This window comes from Pungitius pungitius, chromosome 11 (genome assembly GCF_949316345.1).
Source record: "Pungitius pungitius chromosome 11, fPunPun2.1, whole genome shotgun sequence".
In the NCBI taxonomy this organism is placed as follows: Eukaryota; Metazoa; Chordata; class Actinopteri; order Perciformes; family Gasterosteidae; genus Pungitius; species Pungitius pungitius.
In genome coordinates this window covers 5,240,730-5,264,855 of record NC_084910.1, presented here as the reverse complement: position 1 = coordinate 5,264,855, position 24,126 = coordinate 5,240,730, and the positions used below count along the sequence as shown (strand labels likewise).

The 24,126-nt window shown below is 44.2% G+C and overlaps 4 protein-coding genes across 6 annotated transcripts in view; 3 read left to right on the top strand and 1 right to left on the bottom strand.

Annotated features, from left to right (window-relative positions):
- The window catches only part of LOC119197673 (oxysterol-binding protein-related protein 10-like), a 34,824-nt gene extending 30,683 nt beyond the window's left edge, over window positions 1-4,141 (bottom strand). The window contains exon 1 of the mRNA XM_037454191.2: window positions 3,461-4,141. Within this exon, the coding sequence (XP_037310088.2) occupies window positions 3,461-3,675 (215 nt within the window). The 5' untranslated portion in view covers window positions 3,676-4,141. The remainder of the gene's footprint in view (window positions 1-3,460) is intronic.
- A 447-nt stretch (window positions 4,142-4,588) lies between these two features.
- On the top strand, window positions 4,589-13,028 carry gpd1l (glycerol-3-phosphate dehydrogenase 1 like). The gene is made up of 8 exons (XM_037454212.2): window positions 4,589-4,748; window positions 5,785-5,959; window positions 6,050-6,190; window positions 8,532-8,670; window positions 9,367-9,479; window positions 9,989-10,225; window positions 10,320-10,426; window positions 10,911-13,028. Exons 1-8 carry the CDS (start codon window positions 4,705-4,707, stop codon window positions 11,005-11,007), a joined length of 1,053 nt encoding a protein of 350 aa, XP_037310109.2. The 5' UTR covers window positions 4,589-4,704; the 3' UTR covers window positions 11,008-13,028.
- Window positions 13,029-15,567: 2,539 nt separating this feature from the next.
- On the top strand, window positions 15,568-17,670 carry LOC119197688 (zinc finger protein 239-like). Its single transcript, XM_037454213.2, has 2 exons — window positions 15,568-16,009; window positions 16,168-17,670. The coding sequence occupies exons 1-2, from the start codon at window positions 15,838-15,840 to the stop codon at window positions 17,127-17,129; spliced, it is 1,134 nt and encodes a 377-aa protein (XP_037310110.2). The 5' UTR covers window positions 15,568-15,837; the 3' UTR covers window positions 17,130-17,670.
- A 798-nt stretch (window positions 17,671-18,468) lies between these two features.
- tcaim (T cell activation inhibitor, mitochondrial) lies at window positions 18,469-24,050 on the top strand. 3 transcript variants are annotated; one of them, XM_037453729.2, is made up of 11 exons: window positions 18,469-18,547; window positions 19,095-19,251; window positions 19,998-20,130; window positions 20,565-20,715; window positions 20,787-21,042; window positions 21,166-21,288; window positions 21,729-21,826; window positions 21,954-22,045; window positions 22,135-22,367; window positions 22,683-22,814; window positions 22,937-24,050. In XM_037453729.2, exons 2-11 carry the CDS (start codon window positions 19,184-19,186, stop codon window positions 23,160-23,162), a joined length of 1,512 nt encoding a protein of 503 aa, XP_037309626.2. In that variant the 5' UTR covers window positions 18,469-18,547; window positions 19,095-19,183; the 3' UTR covers window positions 23,163-24,050. The 3 variants fall into 3 exon arrangements, with proteins under 3 accessions (XP_037309626.2, XP_062421468.1, XP_062421469.1); XM_062565484.1 differs by having other exon boundaries at window positions 18,546-18,879; XM_062565485.1 differs by lacking the exons at window positions 18,469-18,547; window positions 19,095-19,251; window positions 19,998-20,130 and having other exon boundaries at window positions 20,596-20,715; window positions 20,794-21,042.
- Window positions 24,051-24,126: the final 76 nt, after the last annotated feature.

Genomic DNA, 24,126 nt, shown 5'->3' with positions numbered 1-24,126 from the left:
TTTCTTCTGCTCCACTGCTGTTTTGTGACTGCGTGGCACAGAGCGCCACGTCAGGTACAGCCAACTCAGACATCCTTTCTTCCAAAATCAAAACCATCAGCAACACAATCATAAAGAAGTGTGAATCAATAAGGTCCTTGCTACAGCATTTCTGTGTGTGAAGTGGGGGGCTAGGTTTCTCCATGGGGAGCACGGCAGACCACAATGACAAGTTAACACTGCTGACTCTTGCACGGACCATCTCGCTCAATGTCCTCCAAACAATCAAATGTCCCCGCACCACCGCGTCATCACACGTACACACGGTCATCCGTGTGCGCCTTACAAAACAGATTCATGATTTATGATGTAACCGCACCAAGGTTAAAAGTACCATATTCAACATTGCTTCACTTGCTAAATGTGAACACAACATTCAAAGTTGGCCGCTCCTCCTCGGCTGAGAATTACAAGGAGAACATTATGTTCCACAAAAAGGACAGAAGCTGCTGGGTTTTAAATGCAGCGAGCATGGCGGGATCCATCCTGTCCTCTTTTTATAGAGGTGAGCAATGCTTTTTTTGTGAGTTATCTGCCAAATGTCAATTTAAATGTAAAATTCTCACCTGCTCCCAGGTGTGCAGTTTCATAACAAATATGTCAACCTTTGTGTTTAAATAACTCCAGAAGTGGCGTAACTCAAGTACTGAAGTCCTACAAGTAAGTCCCCGTTCGGGATGGAAAAACTGGGGAAGAGGCGACACTGAAGTACGGACGTTACAAATATGTTCATTTTGGGTTAAAATAACCTTAAAAACTGGGCTTAAAAAAAATACCTCATTGATTGCCTCCAATGGGAGTGAGAGATAAAGTGTAGTTAATCCAGTTCACAGGGCAAAAGCATGCAAAGAAGTCCTTGGACCAGACCAGATGGAGGGGAAGTATGCAGGTTGTATTTTCCTCCTTGAACCTACACTGAAATAAGAGATGGAGAAAAAAGGAAGCTAAATAGCGGCATAGCTGGAGAGAGCATTGATCTTTCTCCGAGCCCTACACCTCACTTATCTGTCCGCCAGATGTCCAGCCGACTATTAGGTGAACCTCACTGAGGCTCTGAATCTATCCGGCAAGTTTGCGGAGCGGCTACTGGAAGCGCGCACGCTGAAACAAAGCGGGGACAGTGAGGGGAAGTGGGGGCTCTGACAGGAACAATGGTGTTCAAAAGGAGAAATGAAATATAGAGTGCTAGAATAAATGACAGAGAAGAAGACTGCAATATACAGCAGTTATAAAGGAAGAGAGACAAAGAAGAGGCAGAATTTTGAATTCTTCATAAACAATATCAGAAGCCCTCCTCTTTGCAAAAAAATGAGAGCAAGGCAGAGGGAGATGGCAGCCAGTGACGTAGGTCATATTAATAGCTTACTTCTCTCTATCTGTTACGCTTGTTTAAGTTCAGAAAAATACACAGATGAAATTCAGGTTTTTCATTGATAGAAACATATTATATTTTTATATTTTCCCAGAGGCCAAGACACCCTTCTGGAAATTAACTTTAACTAAGAATCATAAGTGGGAATGCACTTAAGTTTTTCTTGAAGGTATGTTTTGGGGGCTTTAGGCCTTCACATCAAAGGGCATTTATTGTTGGGGAAACAAATGGGATCCACCTTCGACATTTCCCTCAATTTAGGTCTGACCATAAAAAGTTTCTGTTTAAAACTGAATACAATTGTGTGAATAAATACATTTGTAGTCATTTAGTCAGTTGGGAATATTCTTCTGTTTTTCAGATTAACACGAACATCTTGTTCTGTGGTTGAATTGGGGTTTTGGAAGAATGGGAGTCAGAACGATGGCACGGCAACGAATATTATATCTGGGCCACTGAAAGTGGAGCTGGAGGGGGTAGGGGGGGGGGGGTGGAGTGGTGAGTCCATTGGCGTGTTTTGTGCATGTTTGTTAATCCAGGGGTTTTTTGTGCATGTTTGTTAATCCAGGGGTTTCAGTTTGTGACAATTTTTCTCATCATGAAAAAGTCATAACTGAAATAAATCGTTAATTGAGTTTGGCAGCTGCACCAAAAGCAGGTATTACTCTCTGGCGAGTTGCTCAGTTGTCCGTCGTCAGCCCTCTCACAACGACGACAACAACTAAATTGACTGACGGACTGACAAACACCAATAAAGCAACAATCATTTTCAAAGTGTCACTGTCTGTCTGTCTCCCGGCTCGTCTCGCTCCAACAGAAACTAAAATCAAAGCAAAGATTGCAGCTTAATAAATAATGGGGATATTTATATCATATTCCCTCACACGCGCGCACAAAACCATCTGAAGCACTAACACATGCAAACTCTTCTGTCAGCAGTGCAGGAGAGAGTGTAAGTGTGTGTGTGTTCGGAAGAAAGTAAGCCTATAACACAGTCAAAATGTGATCATGGAGTTCATTATACGTTTGGATGCTCCTCTGATCGATTCCCTATAGGACAGTGGGAGAGTGAGACAGAGAGTGAGCATTTAGAGGGAGGAGACGATGGGAAACAAGAGAAGAGGATTGAGGGGAGAGGAGAGGAGAGAACAGGATAGAGAGGAGAGGATGGAGAGGAGGGGAGAAGACAGGAGAGGGAAGTAGAGATTGGAGTATAGAGGAGAGCGGAGAGGATGGAGGGAAGAGGAGAGGAGAGGATGGAGAGGAGAGGATGGAGAGGATGGAGAGGAGAGGATGGGAAGGATGGAGAGGAGAGGAGGGAAGAGGAGAGGAGAGGATGGAGAGGAGAGGAGAGGAGGGAAGAGGAGAGGAGAGGAGAGGAGAGGAGAGGAGAGGAGAGGATGGAGAGGAGAGGAGAGGAGAGGAGGGAAGAGGAGAGAAGAGGATGGAGAGGAGAGGATGGAGAGGAGAGGGAGTATTGAGATACAAGCGAGAAGTGCAGGGCTTTCCTGATCCTGGATGACTCACTCAGTGTTTCTGGGACTCCCACCCCCGCATCTCCTCTCACTGAGCCATCAAACAGATTCAGACCAAATGAATGAACGGAAGGATGCGCGCGCGCGCGCGTACACACACACGCGCGCGCGCACAGAGAGGTACCGGTGGAAATACAACCTGATGGTTTATTCACCCCTGTCCACAGAATCTACTTGATGTTGCCCTGAAGTTATGCAATAGTGGTCAAATACACAATGAATGACTAAAGTTTTGTCAAAACCTGACTCTGCCGATGAATATATCGCCTACATGCTTGTAATATGAACTCTACAAACCAGAGGAAGCTGAGGCTGAGGTGGGTATTAACTCCACTCTCTCTTTCTCTCTTTACGGGACACACATTTTATTAGAAAGGGGATGGAAAATATAGTCTGGGTACCTCAAGAGGTGATTAACGCAACTATGATGCATGCTTATACTCGATTGAAATCATTGGACCAAAGAGCATTTAATAGACGTAGAAGAACCCAGAATTTGAACACATTTCCTCACCTGCTCTGCCAGCCCTGGAGCGGGTTCGTGTACTTCCTCAGGACCCCCTCCAGGGGCCGCTTGCCACGGGCTGGCTTGTGAAGCGAGGGGCTCGACCCCGCGCCGCCGCCCCCGACGGTCCCGGACCCGGGTCGCTGCACCGTCGCAGCGGAGCTGCACGGCTCCGACAGCCGCTGCTGCTGCCTCCTGCAGGGGCTCCGAGGTGGCCGCTCCATGCTGCTGCTGCCGCCGGGCTTCCTGCCCTCAGTCGCCTTTTCAGCGCAAAAACAAGAAGCGCAAAGAGGCACAGAGAGAAAGAGAGAGGGAGCGATTTAGATTTTTAAGTCAGCGCTTTGATGCAGCTTTTATGGGTTTTCTTTTGGCAAAGTGATGCAGCGATGAGAGAGAGTGAGACACAAATGGGGCTTTCCTGCTCGGACTCTGTTTACAGACTGGAGGGATACTCCGACTGTTTCACTGCGGAGCGCTCTCTCTCTCTCTCTCTCTCTCTCTCTCTCCCTCTCTCCCTCTCTCCCTCTCACCCTCTCTCTGACGTTATTGCGTTTTTCAGTTTGGAAATCCCGGGTTGGTCACTCCCCCACTTGCCCGGGATACTCCCCTCCTCGCAGCCGGCGACAAGGGAATCGGTAATGCAGTAAAAGCACAGAGAGCATCACAGGCTGCGAGCTCCTAAACTGTGTGTTGAGTATAAAGGCACAAGTAAACATCACGGCAATAAATGGATTAAAAATGCAAGCGCGGATACTCCCATTTTGCCAAATTGATGACAGAACATATTGTACAGAGTAAACAAACAGGAATCACATTGCATTTTCTTTTGAAATGCTTCTAATGCATTTATTTTTTTGATGAACCAGTAAAACTCGTCCCTTTCCAATATAGGAATACTGGCTTGTGTTGTTGCTAACGTTACATTCCGTCTACTAAGGTAATTTTATTAACCCAATAAAGTTGTTTGCATTGTTTCATATTCATCATTAAAACCACAATATCTGCTCCAAATGTATTCCCAACCATAACCACTGGGTGTTACAAATGAAGTTATTCTTGATTAATAATCACCCTGTTATGTAATCTGGAGGCTGCCGTTTACGTCAACATGCATGGAAAACAGCATGTGCACGCGCGGCGCATACTGTGTCGTCATCAGGAGACGACGCTCAGCACCAACTCGTCCCATTTGCTCCTCCGGCCAAGCGGCTTGTTGCGCCCTCTTTAGCCCCGCGTCCACGAGAGCATTCCCGATGGCCTCTCCGCTTAAAGTGTGCATCGTCGGCTCCGGAAACTGGTAAGATGACCATTCGGGACGTTAGTGAATGTGTGACGAATCGGGGCGACAGAGGCAGACAACAGCTCGTGCTGCCAAGTGGAAACGCACGCGAAGGGAAACCACTAGGTTTGAAAACAGTCTCAGTGAATGCCGTCAACTCAGCCGACACTCGGATATCCGTGGTCCACTCAGCCGACGTGCACGTTTATGCAGACATTTACGGTATTGAGCAAGTAACCGGAATAAAAGCTATTTAATCAAATATTCTGGACAATGACTGAAGTATGTGAGTTAGGGACCAGTCTGACTACTCTTGTACAATAAATGCAATATTTTTACTGTACATTTTTAGAGATTTCTCCAAAGTAAAAGCCCCATATCAAAAGTCATATTTTTTAAGTTCAAAAAGATAATTTCTCAACTTTTGAACTGCAATAAAAGCAGATTCCTCAATTGTTCCACACAAAGACCAATGCATGGGTGTTAAGGACCTCTCCGACTACTACCATGATGAATATGAAGCATTTTTACTGTACAGATTTTTAAATATCTTAAGTAATATTTTTGCATGTTCAAAAACACAATTTCTCCACATTTGAACTGCAATAAAAACAAATTTAGCAATAGTTCCAGGCAAAGACCAATGTACCTGTGTTAAGGAAAAATGCTTGATATTCATCATGGTAGTAGTCTAAGAGGTCCTTAACACAGGTACATTGCTCTTTGCCTGGAACTATTGAGGAATCTGTTTTTACTGCAGCTCAAATATGTAGAAATAGTGTTTTTGAACTTGCCATCATAGGGCTTTTACTTTCTCCAAATTTGTGCAATAAAATTATTTCATATTCATCATCCTAGTAAAAAAACACTAAAACACTACCATGGAAATGTGAAATTCTTCATTGTATTCAACGCGTGTACGCCCACTGCGTCTATATTTACCGCCATTGCTTGGCGTTACATCGGTGAACACGCGGACAGCTGTATTTCATGTATCAAAATCTTTTCAGCTTATGTAAGCAAGCTGACCTCCTGACCCTTGCCTTGGTTGCAGGGGCTCGGCCATCGCCCGGATAATCGGACACAACGCCACGTCGCTGCGTTTCGCCACCACGGTGAAGATGTGGGTGTTCGAAGAGAACGTCAACGGCAGGAAGCTCTCTGACATCATCAACACGGAGCACGAGAACGTCAAGTACCTACCCGGATACAAACTGCCCGACAATGTGGTGAGAGATCCTGGAAGGATTCCAACCCTTTTTTTCATCTCTGATGAACTTCCTGGAAGCTGAAACTGTTTGTTTTGTTTTATTTCACAGGTGGCTGTCCCGGAGCTGCGTGACGCTGCAAAGGGAGCTGACCTGCTAGTGTTCGTTGTCCCCCACCAATTCATCCGCAGTCTTTGCGACGAGATGGTGGGCTGCGTCTCGGCCAAAGCCCGGGGAATATCACTCATAAAGGTATGCGCTGCTAAAACACAGCAGAGATAAATTAAAAACAAATGACAGTGTTGACTATGAAGCTTGTCTTTAGAGTATGACTTGTATGATGATTGTGAACATTGATACAAGGGATTAATCTAGTAGCTCAATGTTTCCACTCTCTTGCCATGTCTATTCATCACGCTGACTCATGAGGGGTTTGATAATAAACGGCAAAACAAAAGGTCAATCGCTAGTTTAAAATGCTTAGATTACATCCTCCTTTTCAGTACCATGGACAGCACCCCTGGCCAGACAGGCCAGAACGTTTTTTTTCCCTCTATTCTGAAAGCGGCATACCAATGATAAAAAGTATAATAACAATAACAGAACTTATTTCCTGTGAGGATAAAGGGGAAACACTGTGAGTGTTCAAATGTTGAAAAAAATAGTTTATATGTTACTGGTAAAGGAAAAAAATCAATACAACACCCAAACACACTTCAAATTTTGAGAATCACCTGAATAAAAATCCCTAACAACAATATAAAAAAACATCAGGATCACATGTTAAAACAGACAGCAGTAGAATCCATCTGAAGCTCCGAGTTGAGTAAGCAATGTCTCTGGGATGCTGATTGAAAATACATCGGAAGTGAACACACTTAAAAACAAGAGTAACAGCTGTTAAATATTGTTTGGCTGTTGCACATGTTTTCATCAGCATCTGTTTATGTTTGAAGTGACTGTAAATCTACTGAGACCTTCTATTTATAGAACATATAATTCCTCTCAAACGTGTGTGTGTGTCCATAACGGGGAGCCTGGGTCGCATCATATCAGGCTTTATGTGCTGCAGGACTCAGGGACACATTGAGGCCGTATTTACCCACAATTCCCCTCAGAGGAGAAAGTCAGGAGTAAAGTAGGCCACAGCTGTTGCCAAGCTGTCAGTTTAGAGTATACCTCATCCTTCAGAATAAAAGCGTAGTTTGAATAAATGTAACAAAATCTGACAAATACTTTACGAATATGGCAAAAAACAACATTCCTCATTATTTTTTTTATTACTACATTTTGTAGTAAATATTTAGTAAATATTATGTAAGTATATTCCAAATGTATAGCAACAAGCAAAAATGCCATTCATATGCAAAAGTGAAAGACTTCAGCACTGGACAGCGCCAGTGCACATTTAATAACATACATACAAATCATGCAAATTTTAGAGGACCTTTACCACGTTAAGATGCTTTTGTCATTAATGACAATTACATAGATTCTGTCTTTGAGTCATTGATAATAAAATGTTTGAATATTTTTTTTCCACGCACGGCGATTCTGCTACAACATGTGTGCGCATATGTCCGTGTATGCGCACCCACCTACCAGCGGACAGACATACATTTCTGTCTCTACATGGTTGCGTTTACAACTCTCCTTTGCTCTCAGTATCGCTCACGGCGGAGCTCGCCCCAACGCCCACAGAGAGACGTGCGCGCTTCCACCAGCCGGTAGAGAGCGGCGAGAAACGTGTCGCGTGACAAGCAAACAAATATATCTGCGTTTTTTAAACCCTCCCCAAGTTGCTCTCCTGCAAGTAAAACTCGGAGTACCTCTCCTGTTTCGAGTTCAAGTGCAGAAACGAACCAAGTGCTGCCCCCCCTCTCTTCTACAACAAGGAGCTAGCGGACAGTCACCATTCTGCCGCGGACAGTCACGCATTCTGCTGCAAATTTAGTAAAGATTAGATGAGAGTGACAGGAAAAGGGATGAAATGTATACAATTAGCAAAACCGATCTTTTTAATTTCAATCGGTGACATGATGGACAGGTTGCCAACTTACAGGGATATTACTAATCTGATAACAGGAGAAAAGGTAAAAACACATCTGTCTACATGTTAGGCTTTAGCTTTTAAATGTAGGCATTGCTATGTAAATACAAGACTTTATAGCATGGCCGATAGTTAAAAGTGGTATTTAATGTATCGTGGCTGCAGCTATCTGCCATCTGTCATTTCATTTCTTTCATTTTTAAGTGCCACCTTTTTCAAGTTGTTGCATTCAGCTTGTTAGGTGTGTGTCAGAGTCAGAGCCTGCATCACTGTTTCTGTGCTTCAGAGACACCTTTCAGTCTGTTCAGATCGGGGGAGGTGAGATGAAAGTGTGAGGGATGAGACGTCTCCTCATCAGCATGTTCTGCTGATGTTAAACACCTGCGGTTATAAAGTGTTCAGGCCCCTTAGTTCAGACCGATGAGACAGCGCATCACGTTAACACAATGCTTGGACGTACGTAGGTCGTACTTATGTCATCTGCCGTGTTTCCCTTTGTTTCTGTCTCTCAGCGCCTCACGTCCACCTGTCTCTGTCTCTCAGGGCATAGACGCAGGTCCTGGGGGCCTGACCCTCATCTCCGACATCATCCGGGAGAAGATGGGGATGGACGTCAGCGTCCTCATGGGAGCAAACATTGCAAACGAAGTGGCCGCCGAGAAGTTCTGTGAAACCACCATCGGTGAGAGGGACACGCATGTGCTGCTACCTCTGAAATGATCAAAAATATGGTTAAGCACCTAATAAGAATTCTAGCCTCACCAACACTGAATATTTGAGGATGATAGTTCGGTGTAACACCTGTTGAGGGCTCAGTGCTTCCTCTGAACATGGACTGGTCATCCCTGCTGTGTGCTAACCCTAACCTTCTATTTATGTCAACTGTTGACACTTATGCATGCACATACAACTACACATTTAGTATTAATCCCATTAATATCAATGTGTTATAAAGAAAGTATGTTCTGCTTCATGAGTACTTATTTTATATAATATTTTCTCATTCATTTAAGGGTTTCATTACTTTCATTAAAGGGTGTCGAGGAGTGTTTGCATGTTCTAATAGTAGATGTTTTGAAGTTGAGGATGTGTCTGGATGTTAGTTTTCAACCTGGGCCGCAAAAAGCAGACTCTCTATTTTAGGAAGCAGGATTCAAAATAACCAGGTGGGTGAGTGGTACTTTGTCTGTTTGAAGCTGAGTTACAAGGGTTTCTTTGTTTGTAAAGAAGCTGACAATAGGTAGTGATGCTTAATAGCAATCTTCTCAAAACCCATATGACAATAATAATTGACAATAGTGTGTGTGTGTGTGTGTGTGTGTGTGTGTGTGTGTGTGTGTGTGTGTGTGTGTGTGTGTGTGTGTGTGTGTGTGTGTAGGCAGCAGGATCCTAGAGAACGGCCTGCTGTTCAAAGAGCTGCTACAGACTCCAAACTTCAGAATCACAGTGGTGGATGATGCTGATACGGTGGAGCTGTGTGGAGCTCTGAAGGTACAAAACCGTTGTGTTCAAAAACCTTTTAGCGTGACATTTATTTACATTATATAACATTTTTATCCAACCCATCCCACACAGTGGGAGTATTGTGCTGCTGTAAAGGCGCCCGGGGAGCAGTTCTGGGTTGGGTATCTTGAGACATGGGGCAGCCAGGGTCCGAACCGCCAACCCTGCGGTTCCCGGCGCACCCTCTCTACTCCATGCTCCATTTGAAATCCATCCATTTGTCCAAGAAATATGGACAAAGATGATGTGACCACTCTGCAAATACAATGCAATCACAAATGGGTCAGAACTTTTAAAATGAAGGCGGACGGAGCATTTCTGATTTCTTTTCTACGCATTACGCTGACCCTTGAACTCACCACCATCTAGTGGACAGAAGAAGCAAATGATTTTACTATTCTAGTAACGGTTTACAAAAAAGTTTATAATTTAAATGATCTATGCTTCCGTGTATCAATATAATATGGCGATATTGACTTTCTTTGTGTCCGGAGCAGAACATCGTCGCGGTGGGCGCGGGCTTCTGTGACGGGCTGCGTTGCGGTGACAACACCAAGGCGGCTGTGATCCGCCTGGGGCTGATGGAGATGATCGCCTTCACCCGACTCTTCTCCAAGAACACCAACGTCTCCACGGCGACCTTTCTGGAGAGCTGCGGCGTGGCCGACCTCATCACCACGTGCTATGGCGGCCGCAACCGGCGAGTGGCGGAGGCCTTCTCGAAATCGGGCAAGGTAGGAGTGGACCGCTTGGCACACGTCATTGTCACCGTCTAAATGGATGCTTTCTCACGAATGCCGTGTGTTTTCTCTCTCATCTCACTCTTAGAGCATCGAGCAGCTGGAGAAGGAGATGTTGAATGGCCAGAAGCTGCAGGGTCCGGCCACCTCGGCCGAGGTTTACCACATCCTGCAGCAGAAGGGCCTGGTGGACAAGTGAGTATACTTCTCCCCTGTCTGTCATCATTTGAGCTACATACGTATATTGATGGAAACGTATCCCAATCACAATGATTTGTATGGTATTGTATGGAAAGTGCTCTTTTGTGTGGGTTTTCCTACCTGTAAGTGTCAATTTATGCTCATACCTCGCATGGAACGACTTTCGGTCTTCCCAGGAAATGGCTCACTTAGTTTAAGGCAACACAAATGCTCTGTTCTCTGAAAATAAATTGGCATTGACTTGTCGTTTCACACGGGGGATGAACACCACTCTTCCTACTGAACGGCTGCTGTGGGTTGGATCCAAATACCTCTGTGCACTTTTATACTTCCTCTTTCATGAAGAAGTGGGAGATTGTTTGATTTATCATAATAAATCATAATAATTGATCTTATTACGAGAGTAATAAGGGTTGGAGAACTTGGGCCAGGCATTTGACCTCTTTGCTGGCTGATTGTCTCCACGCTCTCTCCCCAGGTTCCCTCTGTTCACAGCCGTCTATCAGATCTGTTTCCAGGGGAAGCCAGTCCAAGAGATGATCTCCTGTCTGCAGAGCCACCCGGAGCACAAGTGATCCTCCGGTGGGCCGGAGAGCTCTTCTGGGCGCTTTCACACCAAGGTTCAGCATGAAGTCCTGAATGCTGTCGGGACAATTCCAGTTAAACTCCGAGGGACAAGATGCAAAAGGTTCCAGATTTCTAACAGCGTTGTTCTTTGCAGGAAGAGTCTGGAAGAGTCGAGCCTGGTTTAGATACCCGGCACTGTTTCCGCTCTGGTCAGCACTTCCCTCTCTCTGGCCCTCCGTCTCATGAATCAGCAGAATCTATTTTGAGAACAAATCATACTCAACCTTCAAAAAATGACAAGCCGACAAGCGTCTTCTTTGGCGGTTCAGGTGCACTGCACTGTTCAGGCAATCTGTTTGTTAACTTTAAACACATTTGTGCGTGTTACTCAGATGAGTTTGATCATTTATTTTCCAAGGTGCACTGTGAGAGTGATGGTGTTTGACGTATGTTCTACGGTCTATACTGCTGCACCATGTTATAATGTACTGTAATATAAAAATGCTGTCAAGTTCTCCTTTTACCTTGTCTATTGAAATTAATAGACTCAACTACGAGTGTAGAGGGGTGAAGGAAGAGCTTGTGACTGTAAATGATGTCAGAGGCGCTGCATCATTCACATTATGTTACCATTTGTGTGTTATTTAATTATTTTAATATCCGGTTCGTCTTCAGCAAATGTGACCAAAGGTTCTTGCGACAGAACAGTGGTTTTCTGTAATGTGTTTCTTAAATATGATCATTCAGGTCCTGTCCATCACTTGAGACAAAGAAATATGAGCTACTGGTCAGTAATCTGCGTCGAACTGGTGTCCTTCAGTCAGGTCCTGTCCCAATGCACCACAGCAGTGGCCATTTACTTTGTGTCTCTTGGTATTTGTAGCCTCACAGGGTTTGTATTCAAACGTTTTCACTGCCACTCAGGTGAACATACACTGCTGTTCAATACATAAAAAAGATGTGTTTTTCTTTAAAGGACCCTCACCTTATATATTTCTTGGTACTTCTTGTACTGTAAATGTTAATACTGATCTACTTAAGTGTATGTTAATATAATTGACGATCGATGAACCAGCATTAGCTCAGTGTTTGATATATATACAGGGTTTCTGTGAGCTTCTTTAAACTGCCAAGCTGTTGACAAGTAAGTTGAAATATTGTGTAGAGCTCATTTCTATCCAACTGTTTATGCTGTAATAGTGAAACGTATTTGGTAAAAACGTGTACATTAAAACGTTAATCTCACCAATGTTCTGTGATTATGTTCCAGCTAGTGAATGTATTAGATGTAATTTACGCAGGCTCAGATGATTCCGTATTCTCTCTAGTGAGCAGCAGGGAGCGACTCCGGGCTGCAAAAAGAAGTCTTACTGTATAGAAGTCTATGGGATCTACTTCTTTCTTTCTAATTTCCTCATTAATCACTGTAAACATGAGTGGTCTCATTCTCTAATTTATTAGGGCTGGGCACGTTTCTGCGTTATAAATACGTTCATTTAGCAATACATTAGTACCGACCATTTCTCAAGTGTTGGCAGCAATTTCTTTTTTAGCATTGCACACATTAACTGAGAAATAGGTACTGCACTGTTTTCTGTGAGTAAACACATTTGTATTTCATCTCTACAGAACAGAAAAATATCCATCTAACTTCATGCATAAGTCAGAAAACCTATTGTTTGATGTAAATGCATCAATGTTGTTTTGGTTGTTCTGATGTTTTCAGATGTTCATGTGTTGAGTGTTCATGAGAGAGCTACAAGGCTAATGACGCTCTGAACTTTTTACCATACTATGCATTCTGTTATCGTTTTAAGGGTTTTGATTTCAGAGTAAACTGTGTGGTGCTGTATGTTTTCTTTCGTTTATTATATTGGCAGAAGGGTTACCACCAGGGCCGGCCCTTCATATACCTCAACCAAGGCGACTGCCTAGGGTGCCAAATTTGTGGGGGGCGCCCTCTAGTGGTGCCCGTAATTATTCTCTCAACAACATTAACAAAATAAAGTAAAATATAACCCTCTGGGCTATGGGGCGCCGTTTGTAAAATGTTGCACGTTCTAAAATCCTGCGCAGTTTTCGTACATTTAGCGTTATATGAATAAAAGAAGCAGGACAATATTCACATGTCACTTTTTCAAACATTTAGAGACAAAATCATGTAAATACATGCAACAACTTATGTAAATGTAAATGTAAATGCTAAATATAAATCTAAATGTTAAATACAAATGTTAAATCTAAATGTTAAATATATATTTAAATGTTTTATATAAATGTTTAATCTAAATCTAAATGTTAAATCTAAATTTAAATTTTAAATGTAAATCTAAATGTTAAATGTAAATCTAAATGTTAAATCTAAATGTTAAATCTAAATGTAAATGTTAAATCTAAATGTTGAGTTTAAAGTTCAGACATGACGACTGACAATTACAATATTTACGGTAATTCATGCAGCAAGCCAAGATGGCTGCCGTATGAATTAGCTCTTGTTATAGAGCAGGGGTACCGCGCACCGCGGCTGTTTCCCACCCTGTCGATCGGACCATCTCGAACAGCTGCAGATGGTCCGATCGACGGGGGCTGGACCGTCCGTTAAACGGGGCGGGGGGGACGATCGCGGCCGCGTTTGGCGATGCTCAGCGATGGTCCGTTAAGCGGCTCAGGGGGGTGAATCGTGGCCGCGTTTGGCAATGCTCGGCGATGGTCCGTTAAACGGGGCGGGGGGGACGATCGCGGCCGCGTTTGGCGATGCTCAGCGATGGTCCGTTAAGCGGCTCAGGGGGCTGAATCGTGGCCGCGTTTGGCAATGCTCGGCGATGGTCCGTTAAACGGGGCGGGGGGAACGATCGCGGCCGCGTTTGGCGATGCTCGGCGATGGCCTGTTCGACGGGACCATCCGCGATCGTTCCCCCCGCCCCGTTTAACGGACCATCGCTGAGCATTGCCAAACGCGGCCACGATTCTCCCCTCCGAGCCGCTTAACGGACCATCGCTGAGCATCGCCAAACGCGGCCACGATTCTCCCCCCCGAGCCGCTTAACGGACCATCGCTGAGCATCGCCAAACGCGGCCGCGATCGTCCCCCCCGCCCCGTTTAACGGACGGTCCGGCCCCCGTCGATCGGACCATCTGCAGCTGTTCGAGATGGTCGACAGGGTGGGAAACAGCCGCGGTGCGCGGTACCCCTGCTCTATAGCAAAAAGCTAATTGATACGGCAGCCATCTTGGCTTGCTGCATGAATTACCGTAAATATTGTAATTGTCAGTCGTCATGTCTGACCTTTAAACTCAACATTTAGATTTACATTTAGATTTAACATTTACATTTAGATTTAACATTTAGATTTAGATTCAACATTTAGATTTACAGTTAAAATTTACATTTAGATTTAGATTAAACATTTATATATAACATTTAAATGTATATTTAACATTTAGATTTAGATTTAACATTTAGATTTAGATTTAACATTTAGATTTAGATTTAACATTTAGATTTAGATTTAACATTTATATATAACATTTAACATTTACATTTAACATTTATTATTTACCAACTTTGTGTTACTGCCAAACATTGTACTTGGAAAAGTTGTTGCATGTATTTACATGATTTTGTCTCTAAATGTTTGAAAAAGTGACATGTGAATATTGTCCTGTTTTTTTTATTCATATGATAACGTTAAATGTACGAAAACTGCGCAGGATTTTAGAACGTGCAACATTTTACAAACGGCGCCCCATACTGGGCCACCCAGATTTATTTAAGCAGTGGCTGCAACCAGTACCAAGGCAAAAAAGGTTGTAAAAAGTCGTTTTCTAGTACAAACATCTACTGCCTGACTAAAAGTAATAAAGAAATCAAAATAATGAAAGGAAGTCTCATAATTAATAGGCACTCATTAAGAGTAAAGACGGTTTGAGTTTGTACACTGACTATGTTTTACAGCCAGCACATATCTGCACAAAGAAATGTCCCACCTAAAGTCCCTCACCGACCCCCTCCTGGACCCGCTGCAGTTTGCCTACAGAGCCAACAGGTCTGTAGACGATGCTGTAAACCTGCGCCAGGATCCTGTTTGTGGACTTCAGCTCTGCTTTCAACACCATCATCAACCCGTCTCTGCTGCAGGACAAACTCTCTCAGCTGCACGTGCCCTACTCCAAGTGGATCACTGACTTCCTGTCCGACAAGAAGCAGCACGTGAAGCTGGGGAAACACATCTCTGCCTCTCGGTCCATCAGCACCGGTTCTCCCCAAGGCTGCGCTCTGTCCCCTCTGCTCTTCTCCCTGTACACCAACAACTGCACCTCCAGTCCGTCAAGCTCCTGAAGTTTGCGGATGACACCAGCCTCATTGGACTGATCTCTGGTGGGGATGAGTCCGCCCACAGGTGGGAGTGTGTGGGAGGGCGCTAAGATTTCTTTAAAGAAACAGAATTAGTCTTTATGATTTAGTTGTTAGTAGATGTTTAATATTTTGATTTTTTTAATTAGAAAAATAATAATCAGGGTTACCCTGAAACTGCACACTCCGGTACAGTAGGTGGCGGTATGCAACTATTTAGGTTGGTTGCGACCGTCCGAAATATAAATGGTAAATGAACGACGTTATTTAGCGATGTTCTAGTCTTCCGACCACTCAAAGCGCTTCAACACCTCATGTTCATTCGCCCATTCACACACATTCATACACTGATGACTCTGATTGGAGGACGACGTGCTCCCCGCAGTCACTCAAAGGTTTAAAAGCAAGCGGAACTTTAATGTGACTCGCTGTTGCTCGGTGTTGTAGCAGCGCCTGTAATTATTTCATCGGTAACCAAGCAGAAATGTCTTCAGTCGAGGGTTTGAGAGAGTTCGTCAACGAGCGACTTTCTGCTGCTGCTGAAGAAATATTCGGAGTTTTTAAAAGAACCATCGTCGAGTATCAGGAAGAGATCGACCGGCAGCGCGGACTGTTGGAGGTTTTTTGGAAACCCGAAGTGAGGTTACACAGGATAAGTGAGTAACGTTTAGAAACATCTGTTTTATTAAAGGAGATGTTCTTTAACCCACTAATAGAACAGTAGGACACGTGATGGTTGTGGTTCATACACACTGGTTGTATTTATTGGCTCAAACGTGTGTTTTTCTGTTTCCTTTGTTCCGTGTCCCTTCAGAGATCCCACAGTCACGTGTGTGTAAGGAGGAAGAGGTTCTCTCTGACCAGCAGCTCTGTCTCCAGGAGAGGATCACCAGTCTGGACCAAGAGGACCCAGATCCTCCACAGATTAAAGAGGAACCGGAGGAGCTCTGCAGCAGTCAGGATGGAGAGCAGCTTGAACCAAAGCAGGAGACCTTTATGTTGACACCTACTTGTGAGGAAAGAGACCACGGTGAAGATCATCATCATTCTGATAGCATTGATCCGAAAGAAGTCAAATGTAGTTCAACATCAAGCGAGGAGCCAACTCCTCCAGGTGAGAATCCATGTTTGTGCAAAAAATGTGGGAAATACTTTAAACATACAAATAGCTTGTTGGCCCATGTGAGAAGAGCTCACAGTGTTAATAATCAACCATATGTATGCGACACCTGTGGGAGAAGATTCATTTATGAATCAGAATTTAAGAAGCATAAAAGAGTCCATAGTGATGAGAAGCCATTTTCTTGCAAAACATGTGGAAAAAAATTCAAATGTATCAGTAGCTTAAACGGTCACATGCACATTCACACTGGAGAAAGGCCATATTCCTGCATCACATGTGGGAAAACATTCGATCAGACGGAATCATTGGAGCTTCATTCAAGAATGCACACTGGTGAAAGGTCATTTTCTTGCAACACCTGTGGGAAAACATTCAATCAGCAATCATATTTGAAGAAGCATACAAGAATCCATACTGGGGAAAAGCCATATTCCTGCATCACCTGTGGGAAAGCATTCAATCGGACCGAATCATTGACTCTGCATACAAGACTCCACACTGGAGAAAGGCCATATTCCTGCACCACATGTGGGAAAGCATTCGTTCTGAAATCACGTTTGAAATCTCATATAAAAATTCACACCAGGGAGAAACCACAGTGGCAGAAGGCAGGTTTCCAGAATGGAACAAATCGTTCTCACTTGAGCATGTAGCGGCATGGATCCACCTTTCCCTCCTCATGCAAATACCATGTAAATGACAATCTTCTTGACCATGGGTTTGCTGTAAAGTTTTTTTTTAATAACTTTACTGAGATTCTAGCGAAAAACAGCTTGGAAGTAGTACATCGTCTTTAATAAAGTGATCTGATGTCATCCATCTTGGCAATTTCCTTTTTTTCCTTTCCAACTTCCTTCCATTTGGATCGATGTTGGCCATAGTGGTAATATTAGTCATATTTATGATGTGTTTTTCATGAGATCGAAAGGGGAAATACACTATTGATCCTATTTATATCGGAGGAAATGGTTAAGTATCAGACTGCAATAACGTTCACGAGTGCTACATGAGATCACTGAGGTTGACATGTTCATATGATCGTAACATGCCTTCCAGAAACTGACAGGCTGCTGATATACACAAAACAATGCTATATTCAGAGTTGCATAGCAACGCTAAAACAATAGAGAGGGACATATGTGTCAACCGTGCATGCTATGTAACTTGAACAATTAAAATGAGAACCCATTTTCATGTGACTGCTTATGTACGCAACACCTGTGGGAGAAGATTCATTCATGAATCAGTAATTGAGACTCGTAGGAGTCTATAGTAGGGGTCTCAAACTCGTGGCCCGAGGGCCAGTTGCGGCCCTTGGGATATTTTGTGGCCCCCGCCTTGATATGAAAGTTTAATGTTAGTGCGGGCGGCAAGTTTTTAGGGATAGCCCGGATTAATCCCTTATCCGGGATCAAGTCCCAGGGGTCTGCCCACAGGAAATCGGACAACAAACACAACCATGGGGAAACCCTCTACGTTTATGAGGGTTGGGGGTCCCGTAAAGGCGGAGGCCATTACTGTGATAGCAACTGCGAAGACAAACCAGTGACATTTCTATATGACCTTTAAATTTATATGACCTCAAAAAAGGTTTATGGAAATTATGAATATCTATTTTATTTTAAATTACTATCTTTAATTTACTCAAACTGTACGGTAAAATATGACAATACACAAGGACATAGAGAAGGTCCTCGTGAACAAGAATGACATTAGAATATAACCTTTGAGGATCTGCTGTAAAAAAAGTTCAAATGTTGGGAAATTATGAATATTTAATTTGCTTTTGTTTGCTATTCTTCTAATAAAGTCTAAACAGTCAAGTAGTGTAACTTCATATGCTATTATAATGTAATTTCATTTAATGTCCAAAATAATGTGGTTTTTCACTTACTCGTATGAAATTGGACAAACGACTCCTTAAATATCGCTATGTCTCCGTGATTTGTGGGCCGTACAAGCCCCTTTACCGTAACACCATGAATAGAGGCGCGGTACACTTCAAGCTGCGGGTCGCTTGTATCCGCGGACGCTGCCCCACGTGACCGCAGTGAGCGGAAGAAGGAAAATGGTAACGGAATCAGCTAACATTAAGTTAAGCTAGCGGCGCCTCGGTGTGGGCGCAGAGTAACTAGTAATATTACAACCACCCTAACTCTTAACTTATGATGACCTAACGTTATCTGTAGGTAGACCGTAACAGTTGGTGGCCCGTTCCCCCTCACAGCAGCTACTGTGCATGCTAACGCTAGCTGTGAGGCTAACAAGAGCCATGTTTGGTAGCTGTCATTGAGTAGAAGTTACAGAACGTAATCAAAAATGGAGATTCAACCTTAACTTAAATGTTAACGCTAAATGTCACCAGCGTTTGCAGGGAGGTTGCTTTCTATTTCAGTCCGATAGGTACACTTGTTCTGGTTATTTCTCCTTTTGTTTGGTTTAATGAGTAAAATTTGTGTCATAGTAACGTTAGTAAAAGCTGCTCCTTTTAGCAATGTTATAAAACACAGAAGCTAAAAGAAAATCGGACCAAACTGCTTATTAATTTAAAAAAAAATGTTCTTCAAATTGATATTCTTTTGGGGTGCTAACTCTAGTTTTGTCCTTCCCTCCTGTAGTTTTCCTCAGTCTGAATGAACGGGTAGTGCTGAAAGCTGTACTCTGATAACAGGACCTCTGATGGACTGGCTGCAGCAGCCTTGATCTGATGCTCCTCTGTTTACTGCTGAGAGCATCAACAATGTCTGTCACCTCCCTGCTGAGATGCACCATCAGGTAACCCTGCTTTGTCCAAGGCATTTTTTGAGCGGTGGCTGTGTCCTCCTTAGCTTAAAACTCGTGTGTTTTTATAGTGTTGGGAGGACATCCTGATTCTCTGAAATTGTCACTATCTATGTAGTAAAATTAAGAACAGCAGCCTTAAATAAACTACCAAACTATGTACATAATGTTTCTGTGTAAATAAAATGATGTAGTTAAGGAATTTTCTTTTGGGTTTACGACATGAGACTAATTCATGGGGCAAAGGATAACCTTCTTAACGCCAAATAGGCTGTGTTTGCAGTTTGATTTCTTGATGTTTGTTGTGCATATTTTCTTTTGTGAACTTTTTGAGAAGTGAATGCAATTCGCTTTGATACTTCTTTGACTGTCTTTAAGATTCCCTAAGGGATGTCGCCCTTTGTGAGATTTCATTAATTGTAAATTTAGTTTTTCCCTACATCTTCATTTTAAAGCTTATATTAAAAAATGTATTTCCCGGACCACCTGGAGAGGGTTTGCATCTTTCTCACCTGCTTTCACCTGTGAGGAGTTTCCGTCTGTGATCAAGTTGGGTATCTGGGCAGAGAATTGGGTGATGGATAAAGTGTTTTTAACCTCAGATAGCAGCATGGTATTCAGTTTTAGGACTCGGAGTCAAAGCAAACAAAAATCAACTTAATTATTAGTTTGTGAGCTACTTGGACACTAAATGGGACAATATTACGACCCTTAATTTCCATTTTTGTTTTCCTCTGCAGGCTGGAGAGGAAACATGTGGTCGGACATTTGGTCCATCACAGAGCTCTATCGGGGGCGGATGCCGTCAACGCACTCAGACCGTTTTATTTTGCAGTGCATCCTGACTTCTTCGGCCAATATCCCAGAGAACGGGTGGGTCTCCTGTATGTCATGTTTAGGATGGAAATAGACACACTGGAAAAGGGACAGCTGGTATACTGCTGTGAGGCGTTCCAAGGTGTTCAGATTGTCAGCAGTCCTGTGTTCGCTACGCGTTTATCCGCGTGTAGAGCCATCACACTCTAATGACAGGTGGGAACCGATGGAGCGCCCCCTTGTGGATCCAGGCACAACTGTGACTCCACGGAGAGCAGGGTCCTCTTTCAGTCGGTGTGTTTCTGGGTGTGAAAGGGTGAATGATGACATGTTGCAGTGCTTTGAGGGATTAGACAAGTACTATTTACCATTTGGATCACCCGAGATGTGTGAACAGGCCCACGGACCCTTTAGCGTTCAGTCTGTCAGACTCATTATCACCATCCAAAGACTTCACCAGACTGGTTAAAATGCAATGTTGTGTTTCACAGGAAGTGAATGAGAATTCATTGAAGAGGCTGAATGGCTATTTGGACAACCTGCAGAAGCCCGGCTCACGCTCCGTTCAGCCAATGAGGCTAACGTTTTATGTTCGGGACACAAAGGAGAGCAGCGATGTGCCGCCGGACCTCCTCGCCTCGGGTACCGCCTCTCTTTACCTAGATGAAAGTTCCATCTTTACACATCTGAAAAGCTCCTGCCTGGTTTCGCAGGGTTCAGGCCAGTGAGTTTCACCCTGCACACAAGCGACGTGTTGAGCACAGTGACGAACGTGTTGAAGTCCTGCAGCCTCCCCGTGGAGCACATGAAGGGGCTGAAAGGGAGCGCAGAGACGTCTAAAAGTGCACCGGGGGCCGGGCGGCCTTTCTACCGGCCCATCAAGTGGAACAAGAGCTACTACACCTTCACTGGGTTCAGAGACCCCGAGGAGGAGTTGCAGCAGGCCAGGAGGGTGGAGCCTGCACTCATGTTAGTAACACCACCCCGCTGCTGGAAACACACTTAATGAGGAAAAAAAGCAAAATGCAACCATATCAATGCGTCTGGTTGTTCTGTAGAATCCGTGCTTTCATGCTGTCTTGCTTTTGTCAGCTCGTGGCTGAGAAACAACGAGCGCGAGGCGGCGAAGAAGCACAGGGCCAGTCGACCTCGGAGGGAGGAGCTCAACAGACTGAAGGAGGAGCTGTGCCACAAATTTGATCTTTCTGACATCAGGTACACTTGCTAGAAGATGTGGTACCGGCCAGAAAACTATAATTGTCAATTTAAATATGTTGCCCTGCCCTCTACAAATAACTATTAGGGCTGTACCACATTGGTGTCAATTTCCAAATTCCTGCTGCATACTTGTCGGCGTCTAGCCTTTCAAAAACAACATCTTCCCTGCTAGCAGGAAATTCATCAAAGAAATTCAAGCTAAATGTTAATTAGTTGGAGCAGGGGGGATTCTTGGATTCATTTGAAAACCTCAATAGAATCTTTGAATGGAAAATAACTTTTGGTCAACGTGGTTTGGATTATGGAATAAGCAGTCAGTTCTTCTGCACTGCGAGTCACTGCAAAACATCATTTAAAGACACAATAATAAAGGACTGTGCATGGACGGGTGACGATCATGGTCCGTATCGCCGTGACGACGAGTTTGCGTGGTGCAGGTGGCAGCGGAGCTGGGGAGTGGCCCACCGATGCTGTCAGCTCCAGAGCCTGAGCCGGCTGTCCCAGCAGAGCCCCGAGGCCATGGTCAACCTGCAAGGTAAGGGGTCTCCCCCTTATGGCCAAAACGAGAACCGCAATTCTTTTTGAGGATCTTTAGGAAAGTGATATTTATACATTCAAGTGAATCACCTAAAGGCTGCCTACCCCCTCCCGTCCCCCCCCAGGACATACTGTTGTGTTTGCTGACCTGTCTGGGATGAACGCCTCTGGACACATCATGCTGGGGACCATGGACGTCCATTACCAGTGGACCAAAGTAATGCGGCCTTAGTGCTCCCGCCGCCAGGTGTTCTCCGCCTTTCCCCCTTTGTCCTTCTGACCCGTCCTCTGCATGTGCGTCTCAAGCTGTTTGAGCAGCTGCCCGGCTATCGCAGCCTGCAGCAGCAGACAGACTGGCTTAAGGAGAGGATCAGCCTTCTCCTGGGGGGCACTCAGGTGGTCCACGTGGAGAGGCTGAGACCGGTCCAGTCCATTGGCGAGCACTACGGCAGCCTCAGCACCTTCCACAAGAGCCTGGTGTCCCGACGCCTTCGCCTGCACCCCAGAAGCCTGCAGGGGCTCACCATGTTGTTGGAGAAGTACGCTGTCCCACCACAAAACCACACCGTGTGTATTTTTGTTCAGTAGGGCTTAATTGATCAAGATGCAACGTTTGATGTTAAATCTGGGCATTATTTAAGCCCATGGGCCATGATGGCAGATAAATCTCTGACTTCCTAATCGACACACACTCACACACCACTACAGGTGACGATATGAAAGTAAAATAATACCATTCAGGAAAAACTTGAGAAAGAGAATTGTCCAAAGTCCAAATGAGCAGGTCAGATTGTGTAGTCGGTGAAGAAGATTCAAATCGTTACGTGTGTAACCGTGGTGTGTGTCATTCCCAGTGACCGCTCTAAGCCCAGCCTTCACGAGATGGGGCACTTCATTATCCCCACCAGCTCTGACCCTCCCAAGCTGCAGGTCTTCCTCCAGAGCCACGCCCCAGAGGCCAGACAGCGCACCCTGCGCAAAAAACAGTGAGTCAACCCAGTTAAAAAAGATTTTTTATAACGGCATTCTGGCCTGTTTTGCAAGAGACTGAACTTCAGTAGATGGAATGAAAATGAAAACATTGTTCCATATATGTGTGCGTGCCCAGGCTGCAGGCAGAGGAGGAGGCTGTGGTGAAGCTGTGTCTCCAGAATCTGTGTCTGAGGGGTCTGTCCAAGGAGCCCAGCGTCAGCCCCAGCCAGATGATCCTGTGCTGCAGAAGGCTGGTGGAGCAGCGCTCCCCCCTCATGCAGGGCCTCCACGTCTGTGTTTCTCACTTCTACTCAGTCATGCAGGACGGGGACCTGTGTGTCCCCTGGGACTGGAAGAGCTGAACCAGGAGGGGAGAGGGATGGGGGGCGCCAATCAGTGTTAGAAAGATGTCATAGTAGCAGTAAGATGTTGTTCATCCAGGTGATGTGTCAGGTGATTTCACACCCGTTTGTTCCCAAGGGATCCGAAGCACTTTATCCTTTTACCGGAGAAGCCAAATAGGAGAGTTGGATTGACAGGTCAGTGGTTAGATGCACAGTTTGACAAAGGAAGTCATTTTCTGCAATTAGAAGGGAAAAAAAGGTTTTATTAAAAAAACGTCAATCTCAAACATTGGGTCGGAACACTCGCGTGTTCTGCTTCAATTTGCATTTGGAACAAACATTTAGACTCTTTTCTCCCTCGTTGCACAGAGGGGGCCACGCACAGACCACTCATCAGAAGAGTGGATTAAAAAGAAATCTAATGAATCATTTCATTCAAGGCAAGGATTATGTCCTTCCGCTTTTTAGATCTTTTGTAGGGTGCCGACACGTTTCAATAGAAACAAGAGCCAACCCTGGTGCACGCTGTGATGTGCAATATTCAACACAACTGAATGTCAATCATACTGTAAACCATTCAGAAAGAAGTTGGTGGTGACTCGTTTTGCTGTAGATATTTTAATAATCTGTTTGGACAAAAACTGACATAACGTCCAATCAAACAGCTCCGCTGTGCCTGGAGCGTTGTTTTGTAGACTTTGTACAACTAATATGTCCAACAATGTGATTCGTTGTGTTACTGGTGTTGACAGGCATTGTATCCCATGATGCATTAGGTTGAATCTGCTGACAAAGGTATTTTCTCCCCTGATAAGAGGCTTCAAATCTTCACTATTTTGTGGTGGGATTTTAACAAAAAACTGTTTTTTGTAAATAAAATGTTTGAATTGATGAAATAATTTCCCCCCTATCCCATGGCTTTGTTTCATGACATCCTGAATTGGATCTACCTGTATTCTTTAGATAATGAAACACTTAAAAC